Raw genomic sequence first — 22,061 nt, 5'->3', positions numbered from 1 at the left:
GTTGCTGGAGAATCAAATGAAGAAGTGCTTTTCTTAAAGGTAATTGGTCAACTGATAAGGACAATACAAATGTGAATTTCCAGCATGACCATGTTAATGTGCTTCATTTAGTGCTGATTCTGTGATGTGCTCACGGTACCTGAGGAATGCAGTAACAATTTTACCTGGGCAGCATTCTTCCTTCACTCCCGTTCTGCTTTGATGAATAGTGGTGTTGATTGGATTGGGTTTAGATCAGATTGGACAAGTGGTGATGTACATTGTCAAGTAGAATTTCAGGACGTTCTGATATGATTGCTTCTTTCAATCTTGGCTGGGTCGTTTTCTTCTCTGTAACAAATACCTAGAAAAATAAAGCATTTACAAGACCTCCTTCCAAGTTTACTTCCTTTCTGCCTTGTCCCCCCCACTCCCTTTCTCCCTCCCTCTCTTCTTTCCTAATTTCTTTGGCCAAAGTACTAGGACTAACATTGCTTTCATGCCAGTGAGGACTTGAAGTAACATATTTTTAAAAAATCAAATCAAATGATCCACGAGGTACGTGAGGTTGTGCTGTGGTTACTGGGCAGGATTCCTAGACCTGATTTGTGCTGGATGAAATGAACTTCAATTTTTCCTCTTTCCTTCCATCATTTCAGGAAACTTGGATTTAACTGGTCAGAAGCAAGTGTTCAAAGCAGAGAACAATCCCTGGGTTACCCCAATTGCCGACCAATTCCAGCTTGGCGTGTCCCATGTTTTTGAATATATCCGTTCTGAGACGTACAAGTAGTAAGTAGACTGTGATTCTCTAAAATAGTAGACTGTCATTTTATAGTATTTGTAATTACACCATTTATAAAAACTATCATGTGACATTGTCATATTGGTGGCAGTCAGCTTATAGTATTTTTAAATGTTTTATTAATAACTACATGTAGTGATTGTCTCTGTTTTTTATAGATGATTTTTAATTGGTATTTTCAAAGGGAATTTATACCACATTAGTTTAGAAAAATTTTAAGGTATTACATTAGTTGAATGTTCAAGGCACTAGCAAAATCCACCAGACACATTAAGATCAGCACATACTTTTCTCTCCTTTGAATGCAAAAAATAACAAATGTTATGAACAAAATTGTTAAGCGGTTTATTTATAGAATCAGGAGAGACTACTAGGGAATCATTCTGTTCTTCAGAAGCTTTTACTCTAGCAAGATGATAATCTCTCTAAGAGAAAAAGAAAAAGCAGAAAAAGAGGAGGAAGGATCAGCTAGCTTAAGTCACAGCATCCAAATCCCTCAAGTCCTTGCCCTGGGTCAAGGACAGCTTGTGGGGAGCCAGGCCCCCAGACCTAACTGTCCCCACCTATTTGTTCCTGCTTGTGTCAGGGTCTGCAGGAACTCTTCCACCCCTACTTGCTCTGTTGTTGTGTCTTCTGACGTTATTTCCCCCTCATCCGACCCCCACCCCCAAATTGAAATGATCATTCTTCCCAATGCTTCCATGATCCTTAATACTGAAATCTAGTCTCCTCTAGTTCTAAGCAAATATAGAAGAGACTTGAAAAAAACCAAACAAACCCATAGTCCGGTTTCGTCTGATTTTGTGTGCAGCCCCAGCCTTTGAGAAGTTAACATCCCAGCTAGTCGAGAAGAGCTAGAGGGTCATTAAAGGTCACGTTTAGTTAGGAGCTTACATTTTTGGGATCAGAACAATGCCCCCCACTCAACGCAGGCCTTGCTGAATCTATGCTGGGGCAGTGGGTCAGGATTAACCAACAGCGCAGAATCCCTGTCTATACACAGCGGGCTCTGGTTCTGGACCTGCTCCCGTATACCATGTTCCTGGTTCCCGGACACATCCAGTACTTGTTTTGGTCCCGTTTCCATGGGGCAGAATCCCAGAGAAGATAAGCTGTGAAGAACAATGACGTTAAAACCAAACAGACTAGAATTGCTTAAGTGATAGCATATCCTCATCTATGAAAGCAGCGGAAAGCGTGGTTTAGATTTCTTTTAAGATAATACTGTGACATTTGCAATGTGTCTTAAGCCTTACCTATAAGAGTAAAACGAGGGGAATATAAAATGTGTTTTATTGTTTTCTGAGCCACAGTTACGTGCAATTATTTGTAGTTTCTTTAAATATGAATATAGCTCAGCCTTGGAAATTAGTTAAGTTCATTATGAAAATGTGTGAAAATATAATTGCAAATTAGCAGCTTATTGTTCGTTTTGTTCCTCTTAAATTGTTAATCATTGCTATCGTCAATTTTAGATGGATGTCTGATTTTTTTGTTAGTAAATGGCAGTCTCCATAGATCTTGGTTTGTAGGTTATCTTTTTAGAAAATCCTTGTATACATTTTAACATGCAGAAAAATCTACAAGCAAGCTTTTTTGGACTGAGAACTGGGGAAAAACACTCTTTTTTCTTCTGGCTAACGATCTTTTATTGTATCATCCATTAATTTATAACATATAGAATATTTACATATAAAAGCGCTTCTAATTCTAATTTCATTTTAAAAGACTAAGTTGTGAATTTATGGATATTGTGTTACCTCGGAGTCATTATTAGTCATTATTACAACTAATCACCATTATACACTATTATCTATTATAAGCTACTTTTGGTTATTTGAACATGGTGAGGATTTCAGATGAGTGAGGGTCATTGCCTTCATTGAGTTAATTGGTCGGTTATTTGAAAGGCAGTATATGGCATGACATTTTAATCAGTAACGTATTTGTTGTCTCTAGCCCTCTCTCATCAGCATCCTAGTTTTGAGGATCAGAGTGAGCTAAGCAATTTGCCTACCAGCTTACTTTTTGATTTCCTCATGGAGAATGACGCTTTTACACAGTGAAATGAACGTTCAAAAGCTTAAGTAAGCATAGGAGAGTCGTTGACCCCTTTTAGGGGGGACCAGTTCGTACCCTGTTGACTGCTTTTAGAAGAGTCTGTGAGCCTCTGCAGGGAGGATGCACTTGACGTGACCTCCTCAAGGGCAGGGCCCCTAGCAAATTCCCTCAGAATTCTCCTCCTCTCTCCACCTTGGGAAGAAGAGTGTTAGCCGTTCTCTATTTCAGCTGTCTGTCCTTCACCCATCTGCCTGTAGTCGCTGTGCTCACTCCGTCACCAAACATACTAGCCAAACACATGGACTGTTACGTAGGTAAGACACTAAGTCAGACTCTTACTCTTTTTTTAAAAAAATACCTGCATAAAAATGCCACCATTATGTTTCACTGAGTTTTAACATGTAAGGTTATAGCTGTGTGTGTACAAGAGCTTCGTGTAACTATGACCAGACTTAATTCTTTAATTTTTAAAGTAGTGACTTCCTAATCAGAGGCCTTGGAGCAGAAAGCTGTGCCTGTGATGACTTCTAAGGAGACTGTCTGTTCATTACACTCACAGTTTTCCAAAAAAGCCAATTTCACACTCAGTACCTTCATCTTAGGTGTTCTGTTCTAAAAGCTGCAGTTTCTACTCTTCGCTTCCTTACATCTTCTTCTATAAGCCACGTATACCCCTTCCGATAAAAAAATCCTTTTTTATATATTGGTCTTCAGACTACCATGAAAGCATATTTTAATTTTGCTTTGGCCCTTATATTTCTGATGAATCAATCTCCTTCCCTTTTTTCCATTTTTCTAACCAACTGATTCATTACCTAAGCGAGATCAGTAAAGAACTTACCTGCATGTTTCCTTTTCCATCCACGCCCATGGTCGACTTTCACAGCGACTTTCGTGTTCCAAGCACATCCTCAGAGGCCTTCTGGGTCTAGAGCAGAGACAGGCAGAGAAGATGGATGATCTGACTTCTAGGCTTTCATGGACTGCAGGAAGGGAACGTGGACGTTTGAAACAAAGCAGTGAAATCAGCGTGCAGGGAGAATTAGAATGCTCTGAGATAATGTAACGAGGTGAAGCTAGGAACTCGTGCACCTGGGCAGGAGGAGCTGGGGGTCGGTGTGGCCCGGAGCATGTCGAGGTGTCGTTTCAGAAGCTTGTTGTGTTGAGTACACTTTGGACATTCATCCTGTCCTCATCATTTCTCAGGTGGGGACTGCTCTTTGTCCATTTCTCATATGTCCAGCAAAGGGAACATATTGGCTGGTGTCCTTGCATTACCCATTCATCATGTTACCCCTCTGTTCAAATACAGTCATTTGCTCAGTGGTGTTGCTGAGGAGCAAACCCTACAAGGTCATTAGCATTTTCCGGTTGTGGTCGAGCTATCTGGTCACCCCTTAACTCTGTATTTGGTGGTGGTTTTCTCTTTGCGTGACCTCTTTGATTTCTGCGAAGCAGAATTATGATCAAATAGTCACCACTTATTAAAGTTTCCAGAAGGTAGATTTTTTTTTCCCCCAGGAGGAGAAGTCAGATTAGAGTCAGGATCCTTGACAGGATGCTTTGTGAAAGGGAGTAACTCACACTTTTCACATTTCCATCAAGGAAGGTGGATAGGAACTGCAAGCCATTTTAAAAGCTGACAAGTTAACTCTTAACAAAAGAGGAGGTTTGACAAATGTTCGGCTGAAAATGTGTTGGTTGAAAGAGGCATTTAGAAAACAGGCATGCTCCATGAAGGCTGCAATTTGCGAAGCATGGCTGTCCTACAGCCTCATTTCCAGAGCAGCATCACTCAGAGGATGCTTCCTCGTCGTTCTTCCTGCCCTGTGACTTGCTTTTGTCTCTAGGGGGAGGTGCCATGCTCACTTACATTTTTATTTTCTTCTTTAATCTTGAGTGAAGACTGGCCCTACGATTATTCATGCCAGTTAGTGGAAACATTTTCACAAAGCAACACTTGGTGGATGGTGGGCAGTGATGAGAAAAATGCTGGCAATTTCTTTTCACTAGGAATCTAGCAAAATAAGTCATCCTGTTTGATTTGTAAGGAGGAACACTTTTATCTGTTGGTTATTGTCTCTGAACTTACTTTGCTTGCACAGTTCAAACTAAGAAATGTTTTCTTTTTTCTGTGCTGTGTGCAAACCTGTGTACAGGCTATGGTGGACGTAAATGGGTTTTTATTAAACCACTAGCGTATCCTCTAATGGCTGCCGTGTCAGTGACCTAGAAGACCCTTGAATGACAGATCTATCTGGTCTACCAAAAGGCCGCAGCATTTCAAACCTAGTAGGGGATCCCATTCATTTTGAGACAGCCCTTTCCGGAAGGAAATCCCATCTAACAAAACTCTCCGAAACTTATTATTTTCTGCTAAAGTATAAATGGATACACAGAACTAGCAGATGGTTTTATAAATATCACAGAAGGATGAAGGAGAGGGTTAAACTTTCAGGACCTTTCTAGCAGTTAGTGAATTTTACATAGTGAAACAGGAAGGCAAGAAAAATGTAGACTTTTCTTTCATTACTGTATCTGAAAATAGCTCAAATTAAGCCAGAGAAAAACAGTATTTCTTTATAGTAGACATGAAAATGAAGAACCAGGTTTTTTTCCCAAAAGCTTTGGACATAAAAGATTGTTTTTATTTTTAAAAGTTGACTGTGTATTTATTGAGTTCCTGGTAATTTAAATTTCCTTTATAGATGTTACATATGTATATTTTGGTTCTTTCTTAAGTTAATAAATGTATTATCACATTTCCTCCATAATACAAAAAAATGATTCAAACTTCTGACATCTCTGGATCTATTTGCGTGCAGATATGTTGCATTTACCTAACATCGCTAAGAAATAGCAAAGAGGAGAGGGAAACCCATAAAGTATATTTTGGATGGTATCGTATCATATTCCTTATCTCATGTTGACTTTCAGTGGTAAAATTGTGCAGCATTCCTTTTTCTCCAGATAGTATGTTGCCAGCACACGGAGTTGAGACGTGTTTATTCCACTGAGTAGACATAAGTCCAGACAGTAATGTCAGCTGTGGATCATTGACACAGTCACTCACCTGTTGCTCTGTGTTGCCGTGAGCTGTTCGTTGCCCTGGTAAACTAATACGTCCCTCTTAAGGTAGCAGGAGGAAAACAGATCATGCAAGGAAGAGTACATAACAATTTTTTCTCCCTTCCAGGTTTTTTTGATAGATTGTTTAATGTAATTTACATTTAAAAGGTTTTTGCTTTTCTGCTGTTAACTTGTTGAGCTCTATTATTCAGGTATACTTTAGAGGTCGTTAGTATTTTTCCATTTTCTTGGTGCATGTTCACCATTTTTTCTATACATGAAGTTTTTATATGCCTCTTGAAAACTTTATTTTTCTATAATTTTATAGCTCATGCAAAATGGTTCAGTTTTTTAAATGGAAAATGCTTCCCGTTTGACATTGCCAGTGCACCTGGATTCCGGGGCAGTCACAGTAGGGACCTCTGCCCCTCAACCTATAAAAGTCTAAGGTGAACCCTGCCAGCATTTAAAAACTAGCTTCAGGGGGCTGCCTGGTATTCCTGAAGGCTTCTAGGAAACCCCATCTTATACCTATTCTGTATTGTCTTTAACTCTGACTTGGCTACACATGGAGATTGGAGAAGCTTCCCTCACATATCCACATTCACTGTGCGCCGGCCTGCCAGCTCTGTGGGGACAGGCTCAGTCAGGTTTGACCAATGAGCAGAAGCTCTGTCAGTCCTTCTGCATTTTATTCAGCGACTAGTATACTTACCATTAAAAAACTGTGAATACATTTAGAATAAAGGGAAAAAAAATAACTTCCGCATCAAAAGGAGAAGAGTGATGTTTATTCCGAACCTCACACTTTTATGTAATATGATTTTAAAGAGCAATCATGTCCTCCGTCCCCACCCCTTATCTCAACTTGTGTGTCACTGTCAAGCTTGCATTGAGCCTGTCTTGTATAGCTGGACTGTAATGTACAGCGTGATTCGTTACAGTATCAATTTAAGGTGAATAGAATATAGATAATTTGTTCCACTCGACAGAAGAAAATCAACTTAGGCTAGACTCAGCCTGTGCTTGAAGAAGGAAATGTGTCAGGTTACTTCCTCTTCAGGCACTATTAAGAGTTCCATTCTTAGATGAGACTCACTTGATATAATCATATCGAGCTATTAAGTATTGACCTCCTCAATGAAATTGATCAGCCCTGCATATTGACAGCCTTTTTATTTTTTTTTAACTCCTAGTAATCTTAAAGTTCAATGCTTGATGCTTTCCATAGAGCTAAGATGAGCTATTGCCTGCATTTACAGTTTTTATTTGAGAGCTAAATTAATAAGTGGTGCTTTTATCATAAAAAAAAAAACCTGTGACTTCTATTCTCTACACAGTAATATCTTATTATATGCTGGCTTTTTATTGAGATCTGGTCTCTTATTATGGTCGAGAATTAGTAGAGTGTTTTGAGGGGGTTTTCTTGGTGATTTTTGGCAGTTCAGAGTTCATCTATACCGTCAAATATTCTGACTTAGAATGTGTATTATGAAAGGAGTTTCCATCAGTTTTATCAGATAAAACGCTCAACTGTGAGTTACGTTCATAGGCATCTGTTGATGTTCCAATTTATTTGCCAGCCATTAAGGAAACAACTTCTCATATTTTATCCTGTTGTGTTTGTGTATTATTTTATATGTATTTGAAGACTCGTGGTATAAAAAGTTTTCAGTCAAGAAATACTATTTCCACTTTTTAAGTAGTCTCACTTGGAACATATGCTGTTCAACCACCTTCACGTTGTACATACTTTTGATTCTCCATCTGATTAGATAATGTATATTTAGAGAATAAATAATCGTTGAGGTTTTGGTTGTCTTATATGTCCGGTTTACCAAGTAAACACATGGCTTTTTCTTTTTCTTTTTCTTCCTGCTGATACCTAATTTTGTCCAAGTTTGGCTGTCTAAGCCATGCAGCGGAAATTTATTGTCTTACCATTTTAGAGGCTGGAAGTCTGAGATCAAGGGGTCGGTGGGTTTGGTTTTTTTTTCTGATGGAATGATCCGTTCCAAGCCTTTCTGCTTGGCCTGCAGATGGCAGTTTTATCCCTGTGTCTCTTCACATCATCTTCCTTGCTTGTGCATTGCTGTCTGCATTCAAATTTCCCATTTTTATAGGGACACCAATATGGTGACATTCTGAGGTGCTGGGGGCTAAGGCTTCAACAGTTGAGTTTGGGCGCAGACAGGGGTGCTGTTCAACCCATAACACTGTTGTCACTCGGATGCCCAGAAAAAGCATTCAGCCCTCTGTCCATGTGTTCCACCTCTTTACTCTTTTCCTCCACAGTCCCCATAGATTCACGGTAGGCATGTTTTCTTTATTAGCGAGTACATTTGAATGACTCTGTGAGACTTGATCCACCCCCCGCCCCCATGCCTCTCCTGATAAGCTTGGCTTCTGAAGTTAAAAGTTCCTCCAAAGCATGCAGATGGACTCCCGTTTCATTTTAGGGACGTGGAATAGGCTCTTATGCCTGGCAGAGGGGTCAGTGTTTTTATTTCTGATCTTTTAACAGTGGACCATGTTGAAACAGAAACTGGTTAAGATTTAAGGGTCTCTTGGGAAGGAAAGGCACCTAAAAAGCCCCCTGCTTTGTCATACTTGGCTAGAAAATTCAGTTACACAGAGCACCACCTGCTGGACCACAAGAATCTTCTAGAGGGAAGATGGTACAAAGAGGGCTTTTGTGCCTGCTGTCTGCTTCATATGCCGTGGGATCCATTCTTGTAGGTATGGAATCTTCTCCCTGGGACTTTGTGGTCCTGAGTGGTAGCTACTGGCATGTTACTCAATAAGGGGTCAGAGATTTCCTGTCTCATGCCAGAGTTCCAGTTACCACATCTGGAGCCCTTATAACTTTGTTTCATCTTTCTTACCTTAACAGGCAAGATTGAGACTACGAATAACAGGGCAGGGCATTCTGTTCTCAGGTAATAAAGCTGGTTTGCCCTCCCAGCAGGGAGAGAGGCATCAGAAATGGAGAGCATATTTTCACGCAATGCTCCGTGGCATCGAGACACAGGCATACTGTGCTGTGAGGCTCTGAGGAAAAAGAAGGGAAATAAGTCTGTTCTTAGTGTGTGTACTGACTGATTCTAGAGGTGGGCCTCTGGTCTCAGTCCTGTCAGTGGCAAACGGCCTCTTCACACCCACGCTCAGCTTCCCCATCTCGAAGGGAGTGATTCAAACTAGATCATCCCAGAGTTGCCTCAGCAATGATTTCTCATCCCGATTTTTTTTTCTGGGAAACATGTTTTATTGTCTATATTAGTTCATTATTTTTTAAAAATTTAGTTTAATTCCTGAATTTGCCCCCATATGGACTTACTTCATTGATTTTTTTTAAAGGCAACGAAAGATGATGATGACCCTGAATATAAATTGTTATAGGAAAATGGATACAAGATAAAATTACCAGATCAACCTTTTTATTCTATATTTTATGGAATACCTAATATATGTTTGGCAGTAACTTATTCGTACACATGAATTCCTGACACTTTTCGATTCTTCAGACTTATTAATCAGTGTAGTCAGCACCAGAGCAATTTTATGAGACTTACCAGTCATCAAAAATTTATTATCAGATAAATCAAAGAAGCAACGAGCATCTTAATAGGGTAGAGAAAGTGGCATGTAAAAGATCGTTTAAGACTGTGCTTTTTGTCGGTTGTGTGTTATATTTACAACCCGTATCAGAGAACTCGCTCATAATTTCATGCAAAGGGTCACAGGGTGATGGTTAGCTTCTTAGGTGAAACCTCTTCTCTTTGTTTTTCTCCAGTAGAATATTTTGTTGGGTCTACCTGTAAGGCGAGGATGCTACGTAGACAGAAGGTAGGAAACCTCATGTTTGAATGTGAAGCGTGTAGCATTCGTTTTAAACTAAGATCTGCATTTTCTTTGGAATTCTGTTACAGTTGTCATCCAAAGTTAAGAATTTGCAAACTCAGTCCTCTCCTTTGGGACAAGATTGCTAAGCTTGATCTCTTGGAAACGGCATGGGGAAACCTCACAGTGGGCTCCGTGTGTACCTTCTGAGGAATGAGACTCAGGCTTATGTCTGCTGTGTTCTTGGCACTGTTTCTGACACCATTCTGAAGGAATCACAGAAGACTCGGATCTCCATTGTGTGAGACGAGCTGTTTGGAGGGGATCTTTTCTGTCACCCGAGCCCTGTGCGGAGCGTGCCAGACTCTCACTAGTGTCTAGGACAGAAGGATCATGGCAGTGGGCCAAGGAAGGGCTGAGGGGCCTCTGTGGAGCTTCTGTACCGATCCACTGGAACGGACCCGAAAGACAAAGCTGAGTTATTTCGCAGCAGACATACAACCTGCTGCCCACCGCACATCTCCTTAAGTGCTGTTTTCTCTGCCCGGAATGTTGTTTCTTCCTGTATTTACCTATTGAAAGCCCACGTGTTCTTCAAGTATCACATACTTCTTCCTCAGAGACCTTTTTTTCTGAATATTTCCCAATCACCCATGTTTTCCAAATCCCTTTTATCATCTTTCTTCAGAGACTTTACTTTTCCTTAGTAGCAGTTTTCATAATAGTGATCACTTACTGAGTATTGACCGTGTGACAGACATTGTACTAAACTCATTACCGACGCTGTTTATCATTTTATAACACAATATTTATTTCTGTGAATACTAACCTTTATGTGGTGGGGGAAGGGAGCTGAGTACATGTTTTCACTCCCTTAAGAGGCTGTAATCTTTTTGAGAGCAACACTCAAGATTCCTACAAGCCTGGACTTTGCGTGTGGCATGCCCTCAAAGTATTATATAAATGACCTGTCTCACGCGGAGGAGACTCTGACAGGTTGCCCTGATTTCTGAAAGAAATCAAAAAAGAAGAAACAAAAACCATGCCAGCCTCTAGCATGGACCAAGTTACAGTTTTTTTTGTTTTGTTTTTGCCGTGCCCGGTAAACAATAAATGCCAAAACATTAAAATGCATTCTCAATATGTAGTATTAAGTGAAGGTGATGTCTTCACAGTAGCCTTTCACTGTTTGTGTAGATCTCTTTTTTACCACACTACTCCCGTATCAGAAACGAACTTGTTTTTTAACCACAAATCAATGAGCTGTGTTTGAAAGTGAGCCCCTCCTCTCTGTGAATCCACAGACTCTGGGGATTTTTTGCGCCTTCTCTTTGTCAAGGGAGTATTTCATGGTATCTGGAGGGTGTGATTGTGTCACAAATGTCTGGACTCTTTTGGAGAGAGACTCGGGATACCGGTAGGGGTGGTTATCTCTAGGGAAGGAAACTGGGTGGCTAGAGGCTGGGAGAGCAGGACGTATTGTCCTCACTGTTTACCCTTTGGTACCTGTTGAATGTTCTGTTTTGTACATGTGTTCACTACTTAATAGATTGCTTAAAAACCAAAGAACCACCTATAAGGCCCTTAAAGTTAAGAAACCACAAAGAATGTAGCCGTAGATAGGAATACCTCGTTTTATTGCACTTTGCTTCATTGTGTGTCTCAGATGATGCATTTTCTTTACACACTGAAGGTTTGTGGCAGGCCTGTGTCGAGCTAGTCTCTCGGAGTCGTTTTTCCAATAACATTTGTTCCCTTCTTGTCTCTCTGTCACATTTTGGTAATTTTCACAATATCTCAAGCTCTTTCATTACTAATATATTTCTGATGATGATCTGTGATCAGTGATCTTTGATGTTACTGGTGTAATTGTTTTGGGGAACCACAATGTGTGCGTAAGTAAGACAACAAACTTCATGGGTGGACATTGTGTGTTCTGGTTGCTCCACCGACTGGCCAGTGCTGTGTCTCTCCTGCTCCTCAGGCCTCCCATTCCTGAGACATAGCTGCAGATGGGGTGGAAATAGCAAGAGAACTAGAATTAGAAGTGGAGCCTAAAGATGGCACTGAATTGCTACAATTTCATGATAAAACTTGAACAGATGAGGACTTGCTTCTTATGGGTGTGCAAAGATAGTGGTTTCTTTCTTTTTTTTTTTTAAGATTTTATTTATTTATTAGAGAGAGAGGTAAGTGAGAGAGCAGGAGTGGGTGGGGGAGGGCAGTAAGAATCAGATTCCCCGCTGAGCGGGGAGCCCGATGTGGGGCTGGATCCCAGGACCCCGGGATCATGACCTGAGCTGAAGGCAGATGCTTCACTGACTGAGCCACCCAGGTGCCCCAAGAAAGTGGTTTTTTGAGGTGGAATCTAGTGAAAATGCTCTAAAAATGGTTGAAAGGACAACAAGATTAAGAATATTACATAAACTTAGTGGATAAAGCAGTTGCAGGGTTTGAGAGGATTGGCTTAACTTTTGAAAAAAGTTCTCCTCTGAGTACAGTGCTGAAGCAGCATCACGTGGCACAGAGAAGTTGTTTGAGAAAGGAGTCAGGTGAGGTGGCAGATTTCATTGCTGTCTCTATCTTTTTTAAGATTCTATTTATTTATTTGAAATAGAGTAGAGGGAGGGGCAGAGGGAGAGAGAGAGAGAGAATCCCCAGCAGACTCAGTGCTGAGCGCGTAGCCCGACAGAGGGCTCAATCTCACGACCCTGAGATCATGACCAGAGCCGAAATCACAAGTTGGATGCTTAACTGACTGAGCCACCCAGGCGCCCCCAACGCTGTCTTAAAAAAATTGCCACAGTCACCCCAATATTGAGCAGTCACCACCCTGATCGACCAGTCAGCAGCCATCAACATTGGAACAAGACCCTCCACCAGCCAAAAGATGAAAGCTCACATGGTGGTCAGCATTTTTTAGGAAAAATATGTATTTATTAGGACATACTACTGTAGCACACTTAATAAACTACAGTGTAATGTCAACACAGCTTTTATATGTGCTGGAAAAACAAAAACTTCATGTGACTCACTTTATTGAAATAAATAAATAAATGTTTGCTTCGTGGTGGAGGTCTGGACCTGAACCCTCGGTATGTCTGAGGAACGTATGCCTGAAATTAGTTTTGTCTCCTGTGATGGGTCTTCTCCATTCATTAACCAAGTAATCCCAAAACTTTCCTAAAGGGTCCTGAGTCTTAGAAAGGGACTGTCTAAATAAGAGTTTGAAAGAAGGTTCTCACTTAATGCAGTGATCATGCCTGTTCTTGGCTTAAGTATTGTGAAATCTTACACATTTTTTATATGTCTCAGCATCAGGCTTTCCTGTATCCTTGGAAGAATCTGTAGCAATCCGTTTTTCCTTCATCATCTAATGTGAAATGGGAAAAGGTAGTCATTCACAAAGAGGTGACCGAGTAGAATAGGAAGAAGAAACAAGAAAATGTACTTTTGCGTTGAGTGTCTTTAAATAGGGGTATTTTCCCACCTCAGAGTTTAAGTGATTGGAAGTAAGGCTTTTTATATTAGACAGGTCATGAGAGTTTGAAAGGAAGAATGGGATGTTGGAAGAGTTCATTGTGTATCAGAGGATGAGGGTGGGCTTCAGGTTCCCATACAAGAGACATGGATTTTTTTGTCTTAATTCTTCTCTCTCATTTAATATTTTTGGCTGTAAGCTAAGATGACGTGTGTGTTTCAGACTGTTTATGTGAGATTATGAGCATTTTTAATCTGTTCTTGTGCATTCTCAATAGAAACTGCGTGAGTGGTGATCTTTTAATAGACTACGTCTTGCAACTAGCGAATTTATTTTGGAACTAAATTCTAGGTAATTCCTAAGGAATGTAAATTTTGTTAATAACAATTTTTGTTTTGAAATACTTAAAATTTTAGAACTGTATTTTTTTTTTTTTTAGCTTTCTGAAGCAGACTTCTGCTTTATAAGTTGAATTACCAAGATCAACAAGGAAAATACTGGTCATTAGGTTGATTTAATGAAAGTATTATTATTTTTATACTGAAACATGGTTAGAAAAAGAAATAATGGCATGCGGGAAAATGCCCCTTCAAAACCACCATGTGAATACATTATACAGAACGACTTTGGTTTTACTGTGGTTGAAATGCTGAATCTTGAGCAGCTTCTATTAGAAAAATTCAGAACACGATCAAGTCCAGTCCCCTACCCCTCCCTCCCTTTCTTTTATTCATGGGCTAGCATCCAGGTGGATTCGTGAGTGAGAGAAGTTGCCTCCATTGCACTGAGGAGAGAGAATTGACATTCACTGACTTTCTGCTATGGTTGAGGCCCTGAGGGGGTTCCTTATAGGCTTCATCTCCCATAATTTCATGACTCCATGAGACGTAGATATTCACCTGGCTTTCAGATGAGAAGACAGTGAGTCGCAGATGAAGTAAAATGACCAGGGTTTGCCCGACTGGTAGAGCCAGAAATCAAACTCCATCCATCTTATTCAAAAGCACACTAATCTTGTATTCTCCTTGTTGCTTTTGAGTCATATCTAGGAAGAAAAAGAAGAAGCCCTGAGATTATGTTGACATTCTCATAGGTACGTTAATGTTTGATGCTTCATGGTACAGTCATAACCATTTGGCTTCTCTGGTTCTTAAATCAAGCCCAGCCCCCCTTAGGGCCATATCCTCATCCCGTGGTTGAAGGCACAGGCAACAACATTCAGGTGTCCCGAAACAGCATCCCTGAAAGCCTGTCTTCCTCCTTCTACCCTGACTCTGATCTAACGTTTACATGTGTGCGTGGTTCTGGCCCAAGAAACACAAATTCATCTTTTCGCCAGCTACCCTCCAGTGGGTGTGTATTCATCTACTGTGGGCTACACATTTACATTGTTTCACAGTTGGACTTTAGTCAGTTAATACCTCTTCCAAGGCCTCTCTCTACCATTCATCAGTGACTGAAATCAGATTGGCTAGTACAATCCCTCCGAAGTTTTCCCCGTGATCTCTTCTTTGTGTCTTAGTTTTCTTAGTAGCTCCAGTCCCAGGTTATAGTCCTCAACAAAGCCCTGACTTTTCTCCAAGGAGTCTTCGTTCTTTTAAGTGGAAAATAACATTAGCATGCAAAAACTGAGGGGCCAGAAGTATATATTTTCCAAGCACGCATCAAGGAAGGGTTAGAGTGTCATGAGATCTGCCAGCCACTGCAGTGACAAAGCAGAAAAATTACCTGTATTCAAGGGAGCATGCATTCTGGTTGATGGTTCCAGTTTACCTGAATCATCAAGTTTGTTTTGGCTTTACTCTATGATTGGAGTTATTAATCCACTTCCCCCTGTGGGAAGTTATCCACACTAAAGCATGCGTGTATTTACGTGGCTGGCGATCGCACATTGGCATGTCTTCCTTTTCTTCCTGGCCCTGGTCTCACATGTTCTGGAATTAACTGCTTAGTGTGTAAGTTTAGGGACTTTTGTCACTGTCCCCAGAGTACCTAAAAAGAAAAAGAAATAGTAACTTCCTCTAGGTTTTGTACTAAAGAAGCAAAAGTGGAGGCCACTCAGTAATGCAAAGGTGTAGATCACCTGGTTTCTAGGCAGACTCCCATTCCGTTATGAGATGGTAACAGTGAAGCAGGGAAAATGTACCAGCACAACCTTTTGAAGTTGTGTGTGTTCCCTCTTTATTTGTCTTTTAACACAAATAGTTTTACTCTCATGTTCAATTTCCAGATGACATTTGGCTTGTCCTCCATCCCATTCAAGTTTTTGCTCAGATGTCATTGCAACAAAACACTTACCGCTGTATCTAAAGCAGACCCCACCACCCACTCCTGCCTGTATTTTATCCATCCCCTTCCAGAACGGAGGTTCCCCCAGGAGCTGGGGCTTTGTTTTGTGCACTGCTGTGTCGCCAGGAGCCTCAGACAGTGCCTGGCCCCTGCTCAGCTCTCAGAATACTTGATGAATGAGAGTTGTTGTTCTTTCATGTATACATTGTAGCCTGCAGGTTCCACGTTTCTGCTTGAGGAACGTTTTTAAAAGCCTTCTGTCGCACATCCATTACACATTTTTAAGTGTTTCCCTTTTTCTTCTCGTGTCTGAGTTGCTAAGATTTCGTGATATTATTAGTGTCGCTTCCATCACCATAAATGTTTCTGTGATGTTTCCAGGGCTGCAGCCTTCCCTAGCCAGCTCTTCTCCATCAAATCTAGTAGCTCTTTTTAGCTAGGCTTTGAAAGAAACCCCACATATGGAATTTTAGAGGGTAATATGGGGGAAAAAATACCAGAGCTGTTAAGGGGGTAATTGACCTAGACTCAGACCATTAGCCTGTTTTTCTTCCTGTTTCTGAATCTGCCAGCCTCCATCCTCTCACAAATACCTCTGTAGGGTTTTGGGGGGGGTACCTAGCTATTGGCCGCAGAGCAGCACCCCACGATGCAGATGTGACTGCCAGCCTCTGTCATGATGGTGTGAGAGAATCTGTAGAAGGTGAATTGGCAGGCTTTGAACTGGAGTCATTGCTTAGAAATAAATAGCAAAGCAGAGGGGAGGGAATGGGAAGTAGTTCCCCGCCCCCCCCCCCAAAATAAGGTTTGTTCACAAGTCAGAAAAACCACCTACAGCTCAGTCCCTGAACCTAAAAACCTGGATGTGGGAGGGTATAGGAAATCCCTAACTAGGCATTCAGCTTTGGGGGAACAGCCAGAGGACTCCTCATCAGCTGCACTGAGAAGCAGCCATATCCTGCAGTAGCTTAGCTCCCTCACCTGTGTCACTGACCTGTTGAACCCAGGAGCTGCCCAGCAAGGGCGAGGAGTGGTGGTGTGCTTCAAGAAATATTTGGCTTGTCTGCACACAGAAGGATCCCGTCAACGCACTGCTTCCAAGTGTGATACTAAATTTTCTCACAGGTTGCATTAATTTTGTGTATTTCAAACAAAATTCTGATCAAATTTTTATTGTTAACAATGTGTCAAAGACAAAAAGATGGCATTTTATGGGTTTGTCCTAAGATGTGGCAATAGTGTGATGTCGTTTTAATTACATGCACCACAAAAGAGAGAGAGAGAGAGAGAGAGTACATGAATGAAAGAATCGTAACCACTGTATAACATCATTCCCCAATTCCTGCTTTTGAAATTAAATGTCGCTGCATCTGTTACAAAAGAACTAGAGGCTTCAGAGCAGCTGGCAGACCCGCAGCCAGGTTCCCCCAGCCTCTGGGCTCAGGGCCTCGCCACTGTCTGGTGGTGCACACTTGTGCCAGTGGAACTTGGGGACCCTAGAGAAGCATTTCCATGAACCCAGTGGGTTTCTAAATACCCCCCAAAAGAAATGTCAATAAATGGTGAAATATCTCCTGGTATTACCTGGAAGGGAACCTAGGAAGAGGAGGGTTTAGAGCATCAAGCAGGATAAGCTTGCTCCAGGAGGCATGCAGGAGACAGTGCATGTGAGCACAGGCTCTGAAGGCAGATTCCCTGGGTTCAAATCCCACTTTTACACCTTTCGCTAGTTTTGTGATATCGGGCCAATTGGATTTTTTTAAATTTAACGTCTTTTTTGAAGAGCAGTTGTTATACAATAAACTACATATGTAAGGTTATAATTTTTAATACATTTTGACACGGGTATATACTTATAAATTAGTCACCGGAATCAGGACAATGAACCTATTTGTCATACCCAGAAGTTTGCTTGTGCCCCTGTCTTAACCCTTCCCTCATGCCCCTCACTCCTTTTACCCCATCTCCAGGCAACCACTGATCTTCCGAACTATACGTTGTTGTTTTGTAAAGTATTATGTATAAACATAGGGTGTGTACCCTTTTGTTTTAAGCGGGCTCCTTTCATTCAGCATCACAATTCTGAGAGGTGTTGTTGCATTAAGCAACAGTTCATTTCTTTTTACTGCTCAGAAGTCCAGTAAGTGGGTATACTGCAGTTCATTTATCTAGCTCCCTATTGGTGGGTGTTTGGGTGGTTTCCAGTTTGGGGCTATTACAAATACAGTTTTGATGAACTTTTGTGTGCAAGTCTTTGATTGGACATGTGCCCTTTCCATGTGGAGTGGAATGGATGAATCATACGTTAAGTGTAGATTTGCCTTCTTAAGTAACTGCCATACTGTTTTCAAAGTGGTGATATCATACCACCAACCAGCAGCGTCTCAGTGTTCCAGTGGCTCCCTATCCTTCTCAACCCTTGCTGTGGCCAGTTTTTTTTCACGTTTATCCATTCTAGTAGGTTCCATTATAGTGATGAATAATGCTGTTGAGCTTTAGCCATCCCTATATCTTCTTTAGTGAAATTTTTGTTCAAATCTGTCCATTTTAATAGTTCATTTTATTGCTTTGAGATTTTTTATATGTTCTAGATACAAATCCTTTATCGGTTGTGTACTTTGTTTTGCCAAGCTTTTCTACCTTTCTGTGATTTGCCTTTTTATTCTCTTAGAGGTGTCTTTTGAAGAATAAAACCTTGTAATTTTGTTGAAGTCCAGTTTATCAATTTGTGCTTTTATGGATTGGGCTTTTTGGTGTCATATCTAAGTATTCTTTGCCTAATCTAAGTTAATAAGATTTTCTCTTTTGTTTTATAGTCCAGAAGATTTATAATTTTAGGTTTTGCATTTAAGTCTGTGATGCATTTTGAGTTCTCTTTTATATGGAGTGAGGTGTGGATGAAAGTTCATATTTTTGCATATAGATATCCAGTATTTTCTGTACCATATTTAGGTGCAGATTGGTTGATTGTGTTAAGTTTTCTGTATCCTTGTCTACTTGTTCTGTTAATTATGGAGAAAAGGGTGTAAGTTTCAGACTATAATTATGAATTTGTCTATTTCTCTTTTCAATCCTGTCAGTTTTGCTTCATGTAGTTTCAGGTTCTGTTATTAGATTTATAAATATTTAGGATTGTTCATGTCCTCTTGATTAGTTGACTCCTTTTTCATTATGAAGTGAAATTCTTTAGCCATACTATATTCCTTACCCAGAAATTGAGTTTGTCAAATAATAATGTAGCTACTCCATCTTTGTTTTGATTAATGTTAGCATGGTATATCATTTTCCTTTTTTTTTTTTAACTTATTTATATCTTTATATTTAAAGTGGTTTTCTTATGGGCAGCATGTAGTTTGGACCCATTTTTTCATCCCTTTTGCAATCTCTGTCTTTTAATTGGGGTATGTTAATCATTTACACTTAACATGATTGGTGATATAGATAGGTTTGACTCTCTTCCATATGTGTGTGTATATATATATATATATATATGTGTGTGTGTGTGTGTGTGTGTATATTTATTTATTTATTTTTCCTATTCCATCTGTTTTTTTCCCCACTTTTATTTTTTTGGGCCTTTGGCTTGTATATTTTTTAGGACATCATTTTGTCTCTTTTGTTCCTTTTTAGCTGTAATCTTTTATTCTTTAATTTTAGGGTTACTTTAGTGTTTGTAATTTACATCTTTGACACTTCCCAGTGACATTATTTCACTTCACATAGAGTAGGAAAACTTTGCAGTAATATGCTTTGATTTCTCAGATCCTAGGCTTTATGCTTCTGTTGCCATTCATTTTACTTCTAATGTTCTGAACTCCACATTGCACTTTTATTATTTTTATTATTGAAATATCCTTTGTAGCAATCTAAATAGAAATAAAGCATCTTCTACATTTTGTTATTTATTTACCACTTTTTGTGCCCTCTGTTCCTTTGAATAGGTCCATATTTCTATCTAGTATGTTTTTTTTTTTTTTTTCCGGAAGGGCTTCCTGTAGCTTTTCTTACATGGCATGTGGACCTGCCATTTATGCATTCTTTTACATTTCAATATACCTTGAAAACCCTTTATTCCCCATTATTTTTTGAATGATATTTTCACTGGTGTAGAATCTTGGATAGGCAGGTTTTGTCTCTCAGTACTTTAAAGGGTTTTGTTCCACTGTCTCTCTCTTGCATTGTTCCTGACAAGAAATCTGCTGTATTTCTCATGTTCCTGTATATGTAACCATCCCTCCCACCCCTTGGCTGCTTTTAAGATTGTCTTTTTATCACTGGTTTTGAGCAGCTTGATTTTAACGTTCCTTAGTGTGGTTTTCCTCACTTCTGTTTGTTCTTGGGGTTTGCTGAGCTTATTGGATCTGTGGGTTTACAGTTTTTATCAAATCTAAAAATTTTCAGCCATTATTTTTACAGATATTTTTACCAAGCACTCTCCCTCCTCGTCCTTGTCCCCTAGCCTTGCCTCTTCTTTTCTGTTCATGCATGTTTTAGCCTCTTATAGTTGTTCCACAACTAACTTATATTCTGTTCATTTGTTTAATCCTGTTTTCTCTCTGAGTGTCATTTTAGATCTTTTTTTATTATTTTGAATTAAAATTCCATAATAATCTCATACATTATCATTTTCATCTCATGATTATTTGGATCTTTTTTTTTATCTTACAAAAGTCAGAATACTGATTAACTCTAGTGGAAAGGGAGGGAATTTCAGGGAGAGTGGCTCTACCTTGTTTTCATTCTCGTCCTGAGTGATGGGTACATGATTATTCATTTTTCAGTTCTTGTTAAATGAACTTACTTGAACTTATATTGTATGTGCCTTTGGTAATAGTTCTATTTCAGTAGTTTTAAATGACTTGAAAATACAGTGATTTGGTTTTACATTCTATTGGATTAAACTCCAATGACAGAAAGAACTGGAAAAAATGATACCTTTTTCAGAAATATTATTAGTAATAACATTTTCATTGTTTTTTACATTCTTTATTATAGTATAAAGCAAAGAGTAATTATGTTAATGTCATCAGGGAATACGATTTTCAGCAAAAGAGAAAGGAGTTAAAAAATTGAAGAAGTTAAATCCTACAATCATAAATTAGAATTGGAAATTAACAGTAAAACCTCAGGATATTTTTTACCTTTAAAAAAATAGTTCTTTGTTCTGTCCACCAAAGAGACCTAGAAAAAATGACCAACAGAGTTAGCAATACCACTCTTGGCTCTGGATTATTGTCTTTAAATACCATTTCCCACTTAAAGAACTCTGGGATCTTAAAAAAAATAAAAAGGCTAATTCCAGGTCTTTATCAGGAGAATATATAACTGAGCTGTAATATCCTGTCAATCTAGAAAGCTAGGAAGCTATCAAAGACTGTGTCAGAAGAACTCGAGATGCCTGGTTGAAGAGGCGAGCCTCCCATTGGCTAAATCTAGGACAGTTTGGATATTAGTAAGAATAACTAGAGTTTGGGGCGCCTGGGTGGCACAGCGGTTAAGCGTCTGCCTTCGGCTCAGGGCGTGATCCCGGCGTTATGGGTTCAAGCCCCACATCAGGCTCCTCTGCTATGAGCCTGCTTCTTCCTCTCCCACTCCCCCTGCTTGTGTTCCCTCTCTCGCTAGCTGTGTCTATCTCTGTCAAATAAATAAATAAAATATTTAAAAAAAAAAAAAGAATAACTAGAGTTTGTTAAAACATTTACATGTTTTTAGAAAATCTCATTCAAAGTATAAAAAGTTGGGTTTGTTTTTTTTTTTTTTTTTAGATAACCAGGAAATTTGAATACTAGATATTTGATAATACTAAGGAATTTTTAGGTTTGGTCGTAGTTGGTGATTGTATACTTATGTTTATGAATGAACTAATATAATTTCTCACATTTGCCTCAGAAGAATGTGGTGGGGTAGGAAGGTGGGAAGTACAAGTGAAAATGAATGAAATAGAACATGCCCTGAGTAGATAGCATTTGAAGCTGGATGGGTGGGTACATGGGAACTTATTATTCTCTCGACTCTCGAGTATGGATAAAATTTTTCCAAATAAAGTTGAAAATATTTTAAATAGAATGAAGAATAATGAGTGCCTGTATCATAGTATTGTTGTGGAGATAGTGCCTGGTAAGCTCTATATTACATTATTTACCTTAATAAAGAAAATAAAAATAGCTCAGATCCCATGCCCTCCACCCCAGTTTTTCTGCTCAAGCAGTAAAAGATTCATTCATTTCAGTCCACGGTTTGGAGCTGAAAGGTCCCTGTGGAGCTATCCATGGTGCTGGCCGGTGCTGACCAGTGCTGACCGAGGAGACCTGGGAGGAAAGGGAGGAGACAAGGCAGCATGGAATGAAAGATGAGTCTGGTCATATATACCCTGAATTTGAGGTTTATGGATAACCCTAAATGGAGAGAGATCTATTAGGGAAGTGGTTTTATGGTCCTAAAATTTAGGAATCCAATTTAGGCTGGAGCTACAGTTCATCTTTCTTTTGGCTGAGTCTTCCCAGGACCCCTCCTTTAATTAGACACTAGCCTGCCAAC

At 39.7% G+C, this 22,061-nt stretch overlaps 1 protein-coding gene across 7 annotated transcripts in view; it reads left to right on the top strand.

Annotated features, from left to right (window-relative positions):
• The window catches only part of RSU1 (Ras suppressor protein 1), a 238,908-nt gene that overhangs the window by 106,719 nt on the left and 110,128 nt on the right, over positions 1 to 22,061 (top strand). For 5 of the 7 annotated variants that reach the window (XM_034644158.1, XM_034644156.1, XM_034644155.1 and 2 more), the window contains one exon: positions 639 to 771. The exons of 1 other annotated variant lie outside the window; for it this stretch is intronic. In XM_034644158.1, coding sequence (XP_034500049.1) covers positions 639 to 771 — 133 coding nt within the window. Of the gene's footprint in view, positions 1 to 638; positions 772 to 9,707; positions 9,761 to 22,061 lie in introns of all 7 variants that reach the window. One more of the 7 variants, XM_034644157.1, reaches the window with a different exon arrangement.

This window comes from Ailuropoda melanoleuca, chromosome 15 (assembly GCF_002007445.2).
Source record: "Ailuropoda melanoleuca isolate Jingjing chromosome 15, ASM200744v2, whole genome shotgun sequence".
Lineage (NCBI taxonomy): Eukaryota > Metazoa > Chordata > Mammalia > Carnivora > Ursidae > Ailuropoda > Ailuropoda melanoleuca.
This window is presented reverse-complemented; position numbering and strand designations above follow the sequence as displayed.